General features: G+C 38.8%; 1 protein-coding gene across 3 annotated transcripts in view; it reads left to right on the forward strand.

Annotated features, from left to right (window-relative positions):
- Positions 1-10,937, forward strand: part of HPSE (heparanase) — a 40,706-nt gene extending 29,769 nt beyond the window's left edge. For all 3 annotated transcript variants that reach the window (XM_073237372.1, XM_037021188.2, XM_037021189.2), the window contains one exon: positions 8,265-10,937. In XM_073237372.1, coding sequence (XP_073093473.1) covers positions 8,265-8,424 — 160 coding nt within the window. In that variant the 3' untranslated portion in view covers positions 8,425-10,937. The remainder of the gene's footprint in view (positions 1-8,264) is intronic.
- Positions 10,938-20,631: the final 9,694 nt, after the last annotated feature.

Genomic DNA, 20,631 nt, shown 5'->3' on the forward strand with positions numbered 1-20,631 from the left:
GTTCATTGAAGAATGCTGCTGGTATTTTGATAGGAATTGCATAGAATCTGTAGATTGCTTTAGGCAGTATGGCCATTTTGATAATATTAATTCTTTCTATCCATGAGCATGGGATGTGTTTCCATTTATTGGTATCTTCTTTAAAATCTCTCATGAGTGCCTTGTAGTTTTCAGAGTATAGGTATTTCAGTTCCTTGGTTAGGTTTATTCCTAGGTATTTTATTCTTTTTGATGCAACTGTGAATGGAATTGTTTTCCTGATTTCTCTCTCTGCTACTTCATCTTCAGTGTATATGAATGCAACAGATTTCAGTGTATTAATTTTATATCCTGCAACTTTGCTGAATTCAGATATTAGATCTAGTAGTTTTGGAGTGGATTCTTTAGGGTTTTTTATGTACAATATCATGTCATCTGCAAACAGGGACAGTTTAACTTCTTCCTTGCCAATCTGGATGCTTTTTATTTCTTTTTGTTGTCTGATTGCCATGGCTAGGACCTCCAGTACTATGTTGAATAGAAGTGGGGAGAGTGGACATCCTTGTCTTGTTCCCTATCTTAAAGGAAAAGCTTTCAGCTTCTCGCTGTTAAGTATGATGTTGGCTGTGGGTTTGTCATATATGGCCTTTATTATGTTGAGGTACTTGCCCTCTATACCCATTTTGTTGAGAGTTTTTATCATGAATGGATGTTGACAAATGCTTTGTCAGCATCTATGGAGATGATCATGTGGTTTTTGTCCTTCTTTTTGTTGATGTGGTGGATGATGTTGATGGATTTTCTAATGTTGTACCGTCCTTGCATCCTTGGAATAAATCCTACTTGAACATGATGGATGATCTTTTTGATGTATTTTTGAATTTGGTTTGCTAATATTTTGTTCAGTATTTTTGCATCTATGTTCATCAGGGATATTGGTCTGTAATTTTCTTTTTTTGTGGTGTCTTTGCCTGGTTTTGGTATTAGAGTGATGCTGGCCTCATAGAATGAGTTTGGATATATTCCTTCTTCTACGATTTAGAAAACTTTAAGGAAGATGGGTATTAGGTCTTCACTAAATGTTTGATAAAATTCAGTAGTAAAGCCATCTGGTCCAGGGGTTTTGTTCTTAGATAGGTTTTTGATTACCAGTTCAATTTCATTGCTGGTAATTGGTCTCGTCAGATTTTCTGTTTCTTCCTGGGTCAGCCTTGGAAGGTTGTATTTTTCTAGAAAGTTGTCCATTTCTTCTAGTTTATCCAGTTTGTTAGCATATAATTTTTCATAGTATTCTCTAATAATTCTTTGTATTTCTGTGGTATCCATAGTGATTTTTCCTTTCTCATTTCTGATTCTGTTTATGTGAGTAGACTCTCTTTTTTTCTTGATAAGTCTGGCTAGGGGGTTATCTATTTTGTTTACTTTCTGGAAAAATCAGCTCTTGCTTTCATTGATTCTATTGTTTTATTCTTCTTGAATTTATATATTTCTGCTCTAATCTTTATTATGTCCCTCCTTCTACTGACTTTGGGCCTCCTTTGTTCTTCTTTTTCTAGTTTTGTTAATTGTGAGTTTACACTGCTCATTTGAGATTGTTCATCATTCCTGAGGTAGGCATTTATTGCAATATACTTTCTTCTCAGCACAGCCTTCACTACGTCCCACAGATTTTGTGGTGTTGAATTATTGTTGTCATTTGTTTCCATATATTGCTTGATCTCTGTTTTTATTTGGTCATTGATCCATGGGTTATTTAGGAGCGTGTTGTGAAGCCTCCATGTGTTTGTGAGATTTTTCCTTTTCTTTGCATAATTTATTTCTAGTTTCATACCTTTGTGGTCTGAGAAACTGGTTGGTACAATTTCAATCTTTTTGAATTTACTGAGGCTCTTTTTGTGGCCTCATATATGGTCTATTCTTAAAAATGTTTCATGTGCACTTGAGAAGAGTGTGTATTCTGCTGCTTTTGGGTGTAGAGTTCTGTAGATGTCTGTTAGGTCCATCTGTTCTAATGTGTTGTTCAGTGCCTCTGTGTCCTTACTTATTTTCTGTCTGGTTGATCTGTCCTTCAGAGTGAGTGCAGTGTTGAAGTCTCCAAGAATTAATGCATTGCATTCTATTTCCCCTTTTAATTCTGTTAGTATTTGTTTCACACATGTAGGTGCTCCTGTGTTGGGAGCATAGATACTTATAATGGTTATATCTTCTTGTTGGATTACCCTTTTATCGTTATGTAATGTCCTTCTTTGTGTCTTGTAACTTTCTTTGTTTTGAAATTATTTTGTCTGATATAAGTACTGCAACTCCTACTTTTTTCTCCTTATTAGTTGCATGAAATATCTTTTTCCATCCCTTCACTTTTAGTCTGTGTATGTCTTTGGGTTTAAAGTGAGTCTCTTGTAGGCAGCATATAGATGGGTCTTGTTTTTTTATCCATTCATTGACTCTATGTCTTTTGATTGGTGCATTCAGTCCATTTATATTTAGGGTGATTATCAATAGGTATGTACTTATTGCCATTGCAGGCTTTAGATTTGTGGTTACCAAAGGTTCAAGGTTAATTTCCTTACTATCTAAGAGTCTAACTTAACTCACTGAATATGCTATTACAAACACAATCTAAAGGTTCTTTTCTGTTTCTCCTCCTTTTTCTTCCTCCTCCTCTTTATATATTAGTTATCATATTCTGTACTCTTTGTCTATCCCTTGATTGACTTTGGGGATAGTTAATTTAATTTTTCATTTGCTTAGTAATTAGCTGTTCTACTTTCTTTACTGTGGTTTTATTACCTCTGGTGACAGCTATTAAACTTTAGGAACACTTCCATCTATAGCAGTCCATCCAAAATACACTGTAGAGATGGTTTATGGGAGGTAAATTCTCTCAGCTTTTGCTTATCTGGAAATTGTTTAATCCCTCCTTCAAATTTAATTGATAATCTTGCCAGATAAAGGAATCTTGGTTTGAGGCCCTTCTGCTTCATTGCATTAAATTAAATACATCATGCCATTCCCTTCTGGCCTGTAAGATTTCTGCTGAGAAGTCTGATGATAGCCTGATGGGCTTTCCTTTGTATGTGATCTTATTTCTCTCTCTGGCTGCTTTTAGTAGTCTGTCCTTACCCTTGATCTTTGCCATTTTAATTACTATATGTTTTGGTGTTTTCTTCCTTGTGTCCCTTATGTTGGGAGATCTGTGCACCTCCATGGCCAGAGGAACTATCTCCTTCCCCATATTGGGGAATTTTTCAGCAATTACCTCCTCAAAGACATTTTCTATCCCTTTTTCTCTCTCTTCTTCTTCTGGTGCCCCTATAATGTGAATATTGTTCCATTTTGATTGGTCACACAGTTCTCTCAATATTGTTTCATTCTTAGAGATCCTTTTTTCTTTCTGTACCTCAGCTTCTTTGTATTCCTCTTCTCTAGTTGCTATTTCATTTCTCGTCTCCTCCACCATATCTGCTTTTAATACCCTCCATTGTGCTCTTCAATGATTGGATCTCCAACTGTAATTCATTCCTGAGTTCTTGAATATCTTTCCATACCTCCATGAGCACATTAATGATTTTTATTTTGAACTCCCTTTCAGGAAGATTCATGAGGTCGATATCATTTAAATCTTTCTCAGGTGTTGTATTAATAGTTTTACTCTGAACCAGGTTCTTTTGGTGTTTCATATTTGTATATGGCATCCTCTAGTGTCTAGAAGCTCTACTCTCTGGAGCTGCTCAGCCCCTGAAGCAATGTCAGGGGTTGCAGAGGAGAGGTATTGGTGCTTGGGGGGAGGAAAAAGCTGTTTCCTGTTTTCCGGCTGCTATGCCTGTCTCCACTGCCTGAACCAGTGGGCTGAGAACACAGGTATAAGCCTCTATGCTTTGCATTTGTAGTTGCTGTAGACAGATCTTCCCTCTGGCTGGCCTAACACCAGGGTAGGGTTTGCCTGTTTGCGAACCAGGTGGGGCCGGCCAGGAGAAAGGCGCAGTAGGCTGCCTATCATGGAGGGGGTCCTTGGAGCTGTGTAGCCAGCCAGGGAGCTGGAGCACCTGAAGATCAAGAATGTTCCCAACCTGGGAACAATGCTGGGCAGAGTGCACCCAGACAATTTTGTTTACCTGTCCTTTCTCCTGAGCAGTAAGCTATGTGTAGTCTTTGCCCCTTAGCAGCCCTCTTGCTAAGGGCTTCCTTGTTAGGAGGTCTCTCAGACTGCCCACCTTTCTTTTGTCCCAGAGCAGGTGGATATGGATCCCTGCTTTCCACAAGCAGCTGGAATCTCAGTCTTTCTAGGAATTCTGCTTGTCTTAGCTTTCCAATCCCCTAATCACAAGAGTATCATGAAAGCACCATGAAATGTAGTTTTGTGCTCCCAGAGCAGATCTCCAGGGCTAGGTATTCAGCAGTCCCAGGCCTCCACTCCCTCCGTGCTCCATTTCTCTTCCTCCCACCAGTGAGCTGGGGTGGGGGAAGGGCTTGGGTCCTGCCAGGCCATGGCTTTGGTACATTATCCTGTTCCATGAGGTCTGCTCTTTTCTCCAGGTGTGTGCAGTCTGGCATAGTCCTCTTTCCTGTTGCTCTTTCAGGATTAATTGTATTAGTTATATATTTGGATTGTATGTGGTTCTAGGAGGAAGCCTCTGTCTCACCTCTCACGCCACCATCTTTAATCCTCTCCTCTTTCCTTCAGTTTTTTCTTTGTTCTTATACTCCACAGATGAGTGAAATCATTTGATACTTGTCTTTCTCCACCTGGCTTATTTCACTGAGCTATTTTTTAAACTTTTTATATTGTGGTACATACAATAAAATGCACAAATATTAGTGTGCAACTTGATTAATTTTAACATACATATACACTCATGTAACCATTGCCCAGATCAGGATATCAAGCATTCTAATTTTTTTTCACTCTTCACCTGTGTCACCCATTCCCCACCACTCCCTGTGGCAACCACCAGTCTGTTCTCTCTGTTTATAAGTCTATTTCAGTTTTGTTTTGTTTTTTAGATTCCAATTATAAGTGAAATCATATAAAATTTGTCTTTCTCTGACTTGTTTCAGTTAGTAAAATACCCTCAAGGTCCATCCATATTCTCCCAAATGGCAAGATTTCTTTATTTTTTATGGCTGAGTAATATTTCATTGTGTGTATGTACCACATCTTCTTTATCCATTTATCTATTGACAGACACTTAGGTTGCTTTCATATCTTGGCTATTATATATAAGGTAGCAATAAACATAGAAGGCGAATATCTTTTCAGATTAGTGATTTTGTTTTCTTTGGGTGGATACCCAGAAGTGGAATTGCTGGGACATATAGTAGTTCAGTTTTTAGTCTTTTTGAGGACCCTCTATACTGCTTTCCATAGTAGCTGTATGGCTGCTCCTATTTGCAGTCCCACCAACATTGCAAATGGGTTCCCTTTTCTCCACATCCCTCCTCTCTCTGTACCTCTATGTCTCTGTGTCTCTCTCATAGGGGAGTTTGGCATGAACTCTGTTTTTATTTTTAATTAGTTGTCAACATTTAAGAACTGAAACTACTAAGCCATCTGGACTTGCAGATTTTCTTTAAAATTGGAAACTCTGGCAACTCTGGGCTTGTTTACCAAATTAGATGGAATTGAATTGAGGTTATTTTAGACAGGTCATTCAGCTTTTTACTTCTGCTCAGTCCATCCATGACACTGTTCTCTTATGCTGGTCCTACTGCAGGTACATGCATAACTTCCTTGGCCCTTATGGGCATTTGAGTCTGCTACATTTTGTTCATGTGCAATGCCAAATACCTTGTTTTCCCCAGAATAACTCTTAAATATTTGAAGGACAGGTGGATTACATTCTCTCCAGGCTAAATATGCCCAATTTGTTCAATGATTCTTCTCTTTGCTGTATTTATCAGACACTGTTGCACTGTGATCACACATTTCATGCTTTATAATTGGAAAATTGATGAAGTTATGGATGTTTACTGCCCTAAGTTCTCTCTGACGAGTATATGTTACTTATGGTTTTCTCTCTTTAAAATGCTGCATGCATATCCCAGATAAATTTGATGAGTGCACAGTCTGCACATCTGCTCATGCTAATGACCTCAGAGTGTTAAACAGTGATAATCTTTTTAAAATTATTTTTTATTTGTACAGCTTGTGTAGCACCTATAGAAGGTCTTGCATAGTATTTAGTAAATATTTGAGTGAATATCTATTTTAATATGAAGGCAGTATTTTACATTTATCTGAGACAACTTTTGCCCAGCATTTCCAATTCTGCCAAATCTGTTGCTTCCTCATTCCTTCTAGCTGTTTCATCTGAAACATGACAAGCATGTCTTCTATTTCTTGTTATCATGTTACCAACTTCAAAATACAAAGCAGGATATTACCCTCAGATAAAACTCTACCATCATTGCCCAGCCTGATAGGGAAATAATCAGCATGCTTTAAGCTTACAAACTATATACTGATAGCATCATTTTAGCTATATTTATATCTCATTACACAATATAGCCAGATCGTATTACATGTTATCTCACCCATGTTTCATTATCTTAACCTACAGCAGTATTAATTTACAATGAGATTGACTTTAAACTCTGTGCCCCCTCCTAAAGCATCTCTGAAATTTTTTGTGTACTCTTGTTACTGGTGCTCAATTTCATGCAGAACAGCTCTTACTAATGTCATTTAGAAATGTTTTCAAGACCTATTTTTGTTTGTGGTTTCCTGATGATAGTTATGGCATTTCCTCCTCCACCCCATCTAAGACTTTATAGTGATATTAGTGCTAGAAAACAAAACTCGGGTGCACCTGAACTGAATGCACTGCACTGTAGGCTTGTGGGCCTCCAGCACGATCATGGTTATCCTACTAAATCTTTAGGTATGGAGCCCAGAGCTGGGCATCTGACCAAGATTCAGTGGAAACCAGTTTTTCTGCTCATTGATACCTAGTGAGGATAGAGTTTCATAGAGCTTTAAAAAATGAAAACTTTATAATAACCCTACATTGGAAACAATGAAATATCTAACAGTAGACATTTAAGTACATAAACTAATGTACTCACACAACAGAATCCTGTGCAGCCATGAAAATGGTGTCATGGATGAAAGTTTAATGGTGTGAGCGAATTAATGTTAAGATGTGTTAAGGGAAAAAGAATCAAGTTTTAAGAGACTATGTACTATATGCTCATTTTGTTTAAGTAAAAATGTGTGTATATGCATATATAGAAACATGATGAAAGAATACACATCAAAATATTAAAAATGGTTATGATGAATTAACAGGTTACTTTTGTTCAATTTACTGATCAGAATGATAACGATAGATAATACTTTTTACAGTGCTTACTATATGCAAGGCACTCTTTTAAGTGTCCTATATATTACATATATGACATAGATATAACTGGCATTTAATCTTATGAATTTTCAACAAAAAACTTTTTTCATATTACTAAGTTTTCATAATATAAAAATCATTTGAGATAAAGATATAAGCATCATTTAGAATTATGGAAGTAACTATCAGTAGAGCTAGAAGCAGACTAAAGCTTTCTTTTGTAAGTTCTGTGTGTACTGGATTTGTTGCTGTGAGCATGTATTGATTTGATTTAAATAATAATATGCATAAGAACACTTGTCATTAAGTTTTTCTTCCATTTTTTGACTCAGTTTTAAATTTGCATTCCAACAATGAAATGCAAAAATTTAATATTTTGGAATCTGTGGTTTAGCCAAACAAAATTTTTTGTGCCATCACAGCAATATACATTCTATCAAAATATCTTAACAATCTAAACAAAAGGGATGCAAACTCCTGAGGGGCTTCAGGGTTTATGGGCATAGCTACAAGTGGGGGCTTCCATTGGTTGTCATTTTTTATGTTAAATTCATGAAATTTACATTCCATTCTACATATCTCTTTGCTTTATATATGTTTTCAATTATTTACTATTAAATAAAATTGCCACAAATCCAGAAGTTATATCATGTTTATCCTTTGTATACCTCCATCATATTGCCTAATATAGACTGTGTGTGTTCCATTTTCTGTAAAGAACCAGATAGTAAATATTTCAGGCTTTGCAGGCCAAATGGTCTCTGTTACTAAACACTTGCCATGTAGCTTAAAGATCAAACCTAACTAATACAGTATTGAAATGCAGGTTATATAATATAAACTGCCCCAGAACATTTTTTTGGTCTTAAAAAGATATCACAACTTTTACAGAGTAGGTGGAGTATGCACAATGTGGCTAATTTGGATGTCACTCTTTTCCAGATCTGTCCAACTGAATGGTCAAACTCTGAAGATGGTGGATGATCAAACCCTGCCAGCTCTGACAGAAAAACCTCTCCGCCCAGGAAGTTCACTGGGCTTGCCAGCTTTCTCATATGGGTTTTTTGTGATAAGAAATGCCAAAGTTGCTGCTTGCATCTGAGAGTGAAAGTCTTACACTAGCCTTGAGATTGAATTTTCCAAGCATATCAATAAGAAGAAAACAAAGCTCAAGCTATAGGAAGGCAAGCAGATACATCACAGATCAACTACTGGGAACTTTAGAGACACTGGAACATGCTGAGTGCTAGATTTAGCACCACATTTTGTTCTAAGTAGACCACTGCTAATAATACCTTGTGTCCAACACTATGCGCAGTCTTGTGCATGTGCGATTTTTATTTAAGTTATTTGAAAGGTATATGAATGCCCACATTACAGCCCTGAGGCAAGAAAGGAAAGGATACACAGAAAGTGCTTAGCTGTTTTTATTTTTAAAAACAGCTATTAGAAGATTGTCAAATTCTTTACTCTATATGCTGTCCCTATGGGCTCCCCCTAGAAAAAGCTGTAATTGACTATAAAAGAGAGAGAGTCTCTCTGCACCTTACAGACAGCTAGATTCAGATGTTGCTCCTCTTCTCTCTGTTCTGTCTTTGTCAGCAGTGCTGTGTGAGAGGACAGATGGTTAGATGTGATAGTATAAAAAATTAATGACAATTCCGAGGGAAGGGATTATGTAAACTTCAAATGAAGTAAAAAAAATTAAGTGATTTACCAAGAGGAGAAAATTTAATTCAATACATTATAACCATATATTCAAGTTTACATTTAATTTACCTTTAGCTCTTTTAGTTGGGAAACTTTTGGCTGCAAAGAGCAGAAAACCCTGATTCATATGGTTTAAACCAGGAGACATTTATAATCCCACATAACAAGAAGTTCAAGCAGAGTGGGCTCCACACCTCAGCATGTCACCAAGGAACCAGCTTCTTTCCATCTCTCTGCTCTGTCACCTTTAGCATTGGCTCCATTTCCAGCTCTGTTCTCAGGGTGGCTCAATGGCTATGGTTATTCCATGGACCCATTCAATCCCAGCAGAAGCTGGAGAAAGATGAGCAACTTTTTCTGTCTCCTTCACAGACTTGAAGAGCCCTTTCTCAGAGGTTCTCTTGGCAAATCTCTCCTCATGCCTCCTCCCGTCTCACTGATTGGGAATGGGTTACCTGGCCATTTCCCTGTCACTACCGTCAGTGAGACTCCTGTGATGATCTCCTACTGACCTTTTGGAATGGAGATGGTGTTGGGAAGCCTATGGCACTATGGTTCTGTGCTTTTATCAGAGACAGAATGTTTTATTTTCTCCTGAATCTTAATTTTTTAGAACCATAATCCTCTTTATGTCTATGAATTTGTCTCAAATTTAAGTACACTTATAAGGAGCTAAAGCTGGAACTTAAAGTTTTGATTCCTCAGTACCCTAAAATTTTATACGCAAGTGGTTTTTATATTTTGGCATTTGAAATAAAGTAATTTTTATACCCTCAGTATTACATTATTCTTCTTCTAATAAAGCTTAAGCATACAGGTGCTTACATTTGGAGCCTGTTTTCCTCCACCACTTTGTTTACACGTCCTACTTGTACTTGTCCTTTCAGCCTCCCCCGTGCCAGAGCGCTGACCTTGAGGGAAAGAGATCATCACGTTGCAGAATGGTTTCCTTCCTCATCATGTAGAAATGATCAAAGTCCTGTCCTATTGTTCTTTTCCCTGTCCCCTCTGCCCCTTAAATTCAAGGCCTAATTTCTCACTTATATTATAATAATCTCATTGTTCTCCCTGACTTTACTGAAAATGCTTAAATGGCTCCCCATTTCTTATAGGTACGTAAGGTCCTCCAGAACCTGGCACCCGCCTGTTTCTTCACCCCAATATTTGCTACTTTTCCCATGAATTCTGTCGCCAACCACTCGCTGGCTGAGAAGTCTGAACACACCTCCCTACCTTCTGTTTCTGTGCCTGTGGTGCTGCTCCTCCGGCCCTCCACCTGGACTGTGCTTCTACCTCTCCTCTCTATGTGGCAAACTTTCACATTTACCAAGACCCAGCTCAGACATCAGTTTCAACACCCCCCATCATGCAAGTAGCTTTCATCGTATGTCTTTGTTTCTAAAGAAGTTTGGATATTTTACTATGGCAATTATGATGCATTGTGATTTTATCCAAACATCTTTCTAACTTGACATCAAGCTCATAAGAGGTAAATATCCTAATCATCTTGTATTCCCTGTGCTTAGCATATTGTCTATCACACAGTAGCCACTCAGATGTTTCCTTAATGACAGAAAAGAGGATTTCAAATTTAAAACTAGCTTAGGTATTTTGATTTTGAATATACAGAAAAACAATGATGATGGAAGGTATTGCCTTTTATCTTTAAAAAATCTTAAATGATCACTAGTGAGCTTGTCTAACAGCGGGGGGCTATGCGAAGAACTGGGGACATGGCTATGTGAAAGAAAGGAACGCTCAGTCACACGTTAATGAGTGTTAAATGTATTAAGTTTTTCTTCAGCTTCCTTAGAGGAAGCTCATGCCTAGCATGTCAATTACTTTTTGAACCCACACCCTTTCACTGGTATTTGATCAAATACATTTATTTCCTGCAACTTATAATATTGGCTCGAAATTATTTTTGTCCTTTAGTTTGGCCTTGTGATTCACATCATCTCCATGATCACAGGAATTTCTGCAACCTGCTGTGAAACTTATATGTTCAGGGCTTGTCAGCTCCATGATTACACACATTTTCTTCTTTTTTAAAAATCCTGGTGTGTCTCATCAACCTGTTGAATCACTTCATGGTTGATATCAATTATCCTTCTAACTAGAATTTTGATTACCACAAAACTAACAAATACCCATCTGTTTTACCTGGTAATGCAGTACAAAATCAAAGCAGTATTTAAAACTAAAACAGTAGTGAAATGAATAACTAGTTTCAACTGCAGGTGTTTTCAATGATCTTTTAGAAAATGTTTCCAAGGATGTATAGACCGGATCATGTATTGTATAGCTTAGAAAAACAATGTGAAGATTCTCATAATTGCTCCATCCCAGGATCAGAAGCTTTGGTTTTTTTGCAAGGGTAAGATAATCTTGTCCTTTTCCAATTTTATACCATTCTCAATTTTACAGACTTAGAGAAAGGAAAGACCTGGAGCAAATTAGATACAGAAATATTTGTTTTTTTTTAATCTTCCCTATTATTGTCACTAAGTGATGTAAGATAAATTCTAGCTGAAATAAGCAGGCAAAGAGAGGCAACAAAGGGCCAGGCAATTTATTTAAATACCCACGGGTGAGGTTCTGTGGCCTTCTTGTCACAGGCCAGAGAAGTCACACCCAGTTAGGGAGGTGGAGGGGCTTATAAGGGATTAGGAGGGGGAGGAGTGGGCAAGCTATCCTAGAGGGTGTGGAGAGGTATTATTGGCTAAAGGTGACATAATAGACAACTAGAAACTTTTTTCCTTCCAAGAGGGAGGAGGCTGACATCCGGGTCTTAGTTGGCACATCAGGATGAAATTCAGGGAGAGCTGTCCCCTTTCCATATACAGCACAGACTTTGGGGTCTGGTCTGTTCTCCCCCTACGGAATCTGTCTGTTCTGTTTTCATGTCCTTGTTTTTCCTTTCTCCAGCCTAACATTCCACCCTTTTGGTCATAATGGGCGACGACTCAATCTGGCTACTTCCAGCTGACAAGGGACGTCGTGGGGATTTGAGGCTGGTATTAGGCCGAAGGAGGGGGTTCAGTGGGAGGAGGTGCGTAACGGTGAAGTAACATCTGGTTGGTGGTGACTTGGGTCATCTGGGTTAGCTACTGTTGGAGGAACCTGAGGACACAAGGGGCAACTAAGAGTAAACCACAAACTGTTATTAAGGGGCCCAGTAAGGGCATCAGCCAGGCTATTATGGGGCACTGGAATTCTGAATCGAGTTTACATCTCAATGACTAGTATTAGGATTTAGTATAGATAAGACTGCATTATTGAAACAATACTTTTATCTAAAATTACCCTTATTTTTATTAGAAGTAGCTAGATTAAGAAAATAATTAACAGTTGGCTTGATTATTTGCATAAGTGCAGCAAGAAGAGCAATTGATTACACAGGCTCTTTTAAATATGCTTTGCTAGAACTTTTTGTAAGGAATTTCAGATTGAACTTTTAAAGGCCTCTCTAGGCCAGAAAGCCAAGTAAGACTTGCCCTCAGGTTTTGCCTGCAGTACTTGTAGATTTGGGTGAATTCCTCTCTTCTCGAGGTTAAGACATCACGAGGTTCCTGCACTTGTCAGGAAGTGACCTTCCTTACTCACCTGGTAAGGCTGCTGGGAACCCTGTAAGCAAGGTACCAGGCCAGTTCTTCTAAGGGGCTTTGTTGGCTCTATAAAGTCAACCTTAGTTCCTTAAAGCTGTTGATATCTAAGCTTACACACATGTCTCTCAGGTATGACATTCCAGTCAATGCCTTGGTAGTATAACCAGTGTTTTTAATTGGTCCTCTTACAAGGAAAGCAGGTTCTTATTGAACTTATGCAAATAAACATACTGCCATGAAATATAAAAATAGTCACTGAGAGTTTTTAAATTCTGGAGGGATCAGGTAGAGAGAAAGATAAAGTTTCAATTCTGCTTATAAAGATTGGTAAACTGTTGTCAGCTTAAGAGAAAAAGCTTAAAACACTTTATCAGCAATATTTGAAACAAAAAGCCACAAAATCATCTTCCTTAGTTTACTTAATCTTAGGTTACTAATACCTGTTCTGCTGAAATCTAGTTTTTTACTAGTTTAGGAGTAATAAAACAGTGAGTATAGATGACAGAAGACTTACAAATGACAATGGTTAAAGATCTGATGAGAGCTTACTGTAAGACAGTTGTTATAAAGAAATTTGGATATTTCTGTAACACAAAACATTCAGTAACAAAGTTTAGCATCATTCCTTTTGACAGTGCCCTCCAGGCAATTAAGCAGGTAATTATATATCAGATAAATAAGCCAAATTAGCCAAATACTTTCTCCAATGATAAAAAGTTTTTCTGACATGTTCCAGGGGCTCTCTGGAAAATATCAGAGTTATCTAGAGGCAAAAGCACTTTTTTAAATTTGATTTTGGGAAGTTGTTAAAAGTGTTAAGGCACTTGCTTAAATAGGACCATAGGTTGCTATGAAGCAATACTTATCTAATTAACTAGAATGACAACAAAGTACTTCAAAGGCAAATAAAGAAGGTTACACAGTTGTTATCAAAGTTTAGCTTTTAGTCTTTTTAATATTAAGATCTCATTTTCTTAAAGACTCCAAAACTCACTGAGACTTTAAGCATAAGAAACTGCTTTGATAAAACAATTAGAAGAACTTTCTGCAATCTTTCAATATTAAGAGCAGACTAACAGTTAAGAAAACTTTGTTTTTTTAACTGAAAACAAAATTCTAATTTTGCTGTGTACTTGATACTGAGACTCATTTGATTTAATTTTATATAGCATGACTATATTAAATTCTTTTACAAACTTTTTACAACTTTCTTATAGACATATTTTTAACATGCAGAAATGTTTTCCTTAATACTTTAAGTAGTTTTGATTAGAACTTAAAACTATTACTTTAACTCTCAGTGAACACTGAAAAATAGGCTAGTGTAAACTGTTACACTAGCATTTTTCAGATTGATACACTTATGAACGTATATTATCATTTTTGGAAATGTGCTTTATAGCACAATTTCTTATTAGGCACAAAATATGTCTATATAACTTAGCAAACTTTAAGAATTTTGGTTACTACAAAAATTCTCAGGCTGTTTGCATATATATATATACTGTTACACATTAATACAGTATTATTATTAAGTTATTTATTTGCTAGGCTTGTTTACTTATTTTTAGCAACTATGCTAAATTACTTACAAAACCTTTACTGAATGTTAGACAAAGCCAAGCCTTCAAGAATTTTATTCTTAAAAGATTTAGCAGATAACATTGACTTAAATGACCTTAGGTAAACTTAGGCAGCTGATAACAACAAGGACATGCCGGCCTCAGCTAAACTCAAATTAGCATTAATGCTTAACATTTTTTACTAGATTCTCTGGAAGTTCCAGAATGCTCAATCTTCACAAGTGCTTGTTTTTAAATAAACTATTTTTCATTTATACACTTAGACACACAAACGTACAAACTGAGATACAACGACTACAGTCAGCAACACTTTTTTCATAAAAACATATACACAGATAGACAAACGGATACGAAGACTTGAGTCAGATATCCAATTGTCCTCTCTCTTTTCAGCTTTTTGTCTGTGTCTTCTGGAACTAGAGGACAAGAGGGGCGTGTTCTGGTGGGGGAAGAGGGTGGTGAAGGTGGAAGGAGAGGGGGAGGGGGTGGTGCAGCCACTGGAAGAGGAGAGCAGGACAACGGCATGGTTGAGAATGCAGACTTTAAGATGGAGGCAACACGTGTGAAGACAAAGGACTTAGAGATGGTGGTGGAGAGAGGGGGAGGGGATTGCGAGCTGAGGGAGATGGGCGACTGAGGTTTTCTGGCGGATCTGAAAAGGAAGGACCGGGCAGAGTAAGAGGCTGACAATCTTTAACTGGAGATAGGGCCAGGAGAAACTGAGTCATTGAACACTTAACATAAAGGTCTTGACAGGAGTGCAAAGTCCAAAAAGCCTGCACATATGGGATTTCATTCTACTTTCCGCTCTGGTGGCAATAATTAGTTAAGTGGGTGAAGAGGCTAAAATCAAAAGTTCCCTCAGGGGGCCAGCAAGATTGGTTGTCCAAGGGATACTGAGGCCCTGCCTCAGAGCAAAGGAAGACTAGCTTCCGTTTGTGAACTTCCTGGGACAAATATAGAGTAGCCAGATTAGAAATGAGACACCGCAGTGGGGTCTGAGCCTCTGCTTTTGAGGACTGGTTCCCCATGTCTGTGCCCACTTCCCAAAAATAAATCCTGCTGAGGAGCGCCCAGCGTCCCAAGTGCACCAAGTCAGGGGAGACAGCCTGGGAGCCTGGGTGAGGGACGTCTCCTGCACTGCAGGGCTAGGGGCGAGTATCCCGGATACTCTCAACAGATGGGCTGAATACCCAAGACCTGGACGTAGCTATGATTTCGGATGGACCAGGTGAAATGGAGTTAGGAAGGGAAGCAGACCGGGGGAAACTGAGGGACTCACCAGAAAATAGTCCACGCAGCGGAGAGCAGGCTGAGGTCCCGGGTTGGGGAAGGAGGGGGCGGGGCCGCCGGTGGCCAGTCAGGGCCCTGCACTCACGCTCCTTCCCGCGTTTCGGCACCATATGTAAGATAAATTCTAGCCGAAATAAGCAGGCAAAGAGAGGCAACAAAGGGCCAGGTAATTTATTTAAATACCCCCAGGTGAGGTTCTGTGGCCTTCTTGTCACAGGCCAGAGAAGCCACACCCGGTTGGGGAAGTGGGGGGCTTATAAGGGATTAGGAGGGGGAGGAGTGGGCAAGCTATCTTAGGGGGTGTGGAGAGGTATGATTGGCTAAAGGTGACAAAATAGACAACTAGAAACTTTTTTTCCTTCCAAGAGGGAGGAGGCTGACATCTGGGTCTTAGTTGGCACATCAGGATGAAATTCAGGGAGAGCTGTCCCCTTTCCATATATGGCACAGACTTTGGGGTCTGGTCTGTTCTCCCCCTACGGCATGTCTGTGTTCTGTTTGCATGTCCTTGTTTTTCCTTTCTCCAGCCTAACAAGTGCTATAGGTTTTTATGACACCTTTGATTTAAATCAAATTTGTTCCTTATTTTCACACATTTGATGGTAGTCCACCACTTTTTAAATTGGCTTTTAAGTTACTCTGTTAAATGAAAGTTAAATACTTCTTACATTCCCATAGACCTTTCAAAGGACAATAACAAGATTAGTTTACCTGATTCTGCTGCACTCCAACTTTAATAAGGCACACTTGAATACTTAAACTATTCTTCCTAAACACATTTTAAGAAGACTTTTATACATCTAATAAACCAGACACAAATTTAGTAGATCGAGTTCCCTAGGCATGTAAACATCTTAACAAACATTGAAACAAAACCTATACAAATACAACTTGTACAAAAAGACTTCATCCCAAAGTCACAAATTTACTCCCCTGGCCAGAGTTAACAGAATTATCAATTCAGGTCCACTACACCAAGTAAGGTAATAATCAGGTTTTTCATTAGAGAGCCTAGAAACAGGATGTAGAACCACTAGTGTGTTGGGTTCAATCCCTTCTTATGCTTAGATGTCAGTTCTTGCATCTCTGAAAGCACCAGACAGTTTTGACCACTTAACCTTCCTGAAATAATTTCCTGGCTTCCATGGCACCATCTCTTCTGTCTTACAGTCATATCTCTGGGCTGTCCTGTCTCTGTGTCTTCCTTGAGTTTCTGTTCCTCTGCATGTCCCTGGATGGTAGAGTTCCTCATGAGTCAACCGCAACCCTTCTGTCTTGTTTTGCAATACATTCTTTCTGGGTGAAAACAAGTACTCTCATACCAGAGTTACATGAATGGGCATGATTTCTTGCTCTCTATTGAGTTTTTAATACTCATCTTTATTCATTTTATCCTGAATGTGAATATGTGATATTTAGATCAGAGACAGATTATCATTATTCACTTAAAAAGCAAATACTGATTGTGTGGTTCCCCACACCCCAATTCTTACTCCTGGAGGGACACAACAAAAGCTAGGTCAGTTGTCTTATGCAGACACACTTCAAAAGTCTCCATCACAAGTCTGGAATGGGAGAGAATGGATTGTCTTTGCTTACATACAAGAGAAAGAGGCAGCTCCCTTCCACACTCTTAACGAAAAGAGAGAAAAACCTTTGCTTATTGGAGACAGGATGTATAGGATTCTGGGTTCTCACCCTTTTGGGAAAATAAATAAAATCTCTCCAGGTCCAGATAGCTGCCATGTGTCTCTAGCTTATATGACCTAGAAATGCCTCAAAGCTCCTATGTTTCATTCTTCTTTGAAATGTTGACACCTAGAGAGAGTCCTCCAGTCTGTTGGCACCTTGGGAACTTGTGGTGTTATAAGAAATATATATTTGGTCTTTGCCCCTTTGGTTCCTGGCACAGAGCCTCAGAAGCCCTTGGAATGTCCTGGGTGATAGGAGTGTCTTTTGTTATATGGTGTAAGGAGCCCTTTCACCATACGTGCGTTTATGCTAATGAGATGACTCAAGGTGGACCCTCAGACAGTCACTGTGAAACTTTCAATTCCACCCCCAATCTCAGGAGAAAGAGGCTGGAGATTTGAGTTCAATTAACAATAGCCAGAGATTTAATCAATTATGCCAATGCAGTGAAGCCCGGATACAACTCTCTTAACAAGGAGATTCACAGCACATCCTGCCCTGTCAAACATGACATGACAGGAGGGTGTTCACTCTTGACTCCATGGGGACAGAAGCTTCTGTGCTAGGGACCCTTCTGAATCTTGCTCTATGTACCTTTACACCTAGCTATTCATTTATATCTTTTATAAGAAACTATAATAATAAGTGTGGTGCTTTTTTTAGTTCTGTGGGTCATTCTAGGGAATTACCAAACCTGAAGGAGGATCCTGGGAACCTCTGAATTTATAACTGGTCAGTCGGAGTGCAGTTAATCTGAAGACCCCATTTGTGGCCAGCATTTGAAGTAGGGGAAGTCTTGTAAGACTGAGCCCTTAACTTATGGGATCTGCACTAACTCTGTCCAGTTAATGTCAGAATTGCCCTGAATCTTAGGACACCCAATTGATGTCAGAGAATTGGGAATTGTTATTGGGAAAGCAACACAGATCTTAACATAGAAGCCAGTTTGGGCTGTAACCTTGTGCCTTCTCAAGGAGATAAGAGTAATTTTGTTATCCTTTTGGATCAGAGCAATTCACTAGACACATGGCTACAGATAGGATTCTCATGGTATGTAAAAGGTAAAATATTTCTAGGGGAAGTGGAGGCAAACATTCTCTATTTTTATACCAGAGTATAGCTTTACACAGAGTGTATCTTTCTACTCTATTCCAGGAGGTTAGAGATTTTTTTTTTGGTATCATTAATGTACAATTACGTGAACAATATTATGGTTACTAGACTCCACGTATTATCAAGTTCCCCGACATATCCCATTACAATCACTGTCCATCAGCATAGTAAGATGAGGCTGGAGTTTTTTTATAGGAGTACCGAGAAATCTGGGAAGTTATATTTCCCTATACCTCAGAACTTTGTATGTGCTCTTAGATTAGCATATCCTTCTTCCATTCCCTCCCCTTCTCCTATCCCATATTGGTTTGGTTAATTTGGACTTCAGATCTCAGACTATACATCACTTCTTCTGGAAGACTTTCATGATCTCCCCTTCCCAAGCTTGATAAGATGCTCCTCCTGAGGATTCTCACAGTGCCCTGGGCCTATGTAACATCTGCTATCAAATGCTTTCTATTTTCCCTTCTAGTTGATGTGCTCCTATAGGATTGAACTTTTTTTTCCTTAATATAGCCTGTGCTAAGCACAGTGCTTTCATAAAACAACAACTCAATATATTTTGTTAAATTATTTACAGTCTCTAACTTTAAGGAGTTTATAATCGAAAGGAGAAAAACACATAAAATTTGTAAAATACAAAGGAAAATGACAAATTCTGTAAAAGAGATAAAAACAATGTTGTATTAGTGTTTAAAGAGAGAAAAAAAATGTATGTGGTTGAAGGACTATGTCTACAATTCCAAATGCCATGGCAGGAGTAATGGGAAGATGCTGCTCTCTCATATAACTTTCAGGGCCGAAGAATGTGGTCAAACAAAATAGACTCAGAAACTCAACTTTCACCTTCATCCCCCCCAAAAAAGGAACTCAACTTTCACCTTCATCCGCCCAAAATAGAGACTTAACTTTCACCTTCATCCAGCTCTAGGGCTTTTCTCCTAATAAACACAGAATCTGCTCTGATGACAAGTCTAATGATGCTCTAAAGTTGAGCTCACCAATGAAGCTAGAAGAGACGTAACTCCAGACAAGGGCATTGATGGAGACAATCGCAGGACCATGTCTGGGACTAGCACTTTGGCAGCAAGTTGCAGGGGAAGACCTGACCACTTAGGAAGTTCCAATTTTTTCTGAATCTCCCCTGAGCTCTCCTAAAACCCTAGGAAAAGAGCCCCTTTTGAGCACACTTGATTTGTGTTAATGAGGAGACTTGGAAACTCCTGAAGGATGGGGAGCTAGTTACTAGAGGGTCGGAATTTTCAGTTCCGCCCCCGACCTCCAGGGAAGGGAGAGGAACTGGAGAATGAGTTCAAACACCAACGGCCAAAGATTTTATCAATCATGCTTATCTTATGAGGCCTCTATAAAAATGACAAGGTTCAGAGAGCTTCAGGGTTGGTGAACACATGGAGGTGTGGGGAGAGTGACACAGCCCAGAGGGGGCATGAAAAGTCTGTGCCCATTCCTACATATCTTGTCCTATGCAGCTCTTCCATCTGGCTCTTCCTGGGTTATATCCTTTCATAATAAACTGGTAATCTAGTGATATAAAATGTTTTTCTAAGTTCTATGAGCAACTCTAGCAACCTAATCAACCCAAGAAAGGAGTCTCTTGAGAACCTCCAATCACTGGCATCTGAAGTTGGGGAAGAGGTAGTTTTGTGGGACTGAGCTTTAGCCTGTGGAATCTGATGGTATCTCCACGTAGCCAGAGCCAGAATGGAATTAATTGTATCGACACCCATGTGGTGTTGCAGAATTGCTTGTTATGTGGAAAACCCACACCTGGTGTCAGAAGTGAAGCAGTGTAGTATTGAGAGTAGAGGTAACATACACATGAGGAAGTGTGTTTTTACCTTTACAATTACAAAATTTCCCAGTGCCACCATCCCTCTACCATTGGTGAATAAGTTACGAGCTAGTTTTGTAGAATTACCAAGGTTTGCCCCCTTACCACCACTGCAGAGTCAAGATATCACAGAATCACTGACCCAATTTCAAGGAAAGGGTGTGAAGACTAACCCAGTTCTCTAGATTACTACTATCCAGATGAGAGACTTGCCCGTAGTCACTCAGTGAGGGGTTAATGGAATAATACCTGTAAGCTGTAACAGTGTCTGGCACACATAACTATCAAAGAGCTGCAGGCTCCTAGCATCCCACACGTTGGTTGTCTCTCAATTACACGCTTTCCATTGAATTGACGGTAAAATTTAGTTTTTGCTTGTGTAACAAATGTCCTTTAGTTAGAAGTAGTTTTAATTTACATTCTTGGATTTGTTTCTCGGTGCCCTTTTAGTTTTAAAA

The sequence above is a fragment of the Manis javanica genome, chromosome 5 (genome assembly GCF_040802235.1).
Source record: "Manis javanica isolate MJ-LG chromosome 5, MJ_LKY, whole genome shotgun sequence".
Lineage (NCBI taxonomy): Eukaryota > Metazoa > Chordata > Mammalia > Pholidota > Manidae > Manis > Manis javanica.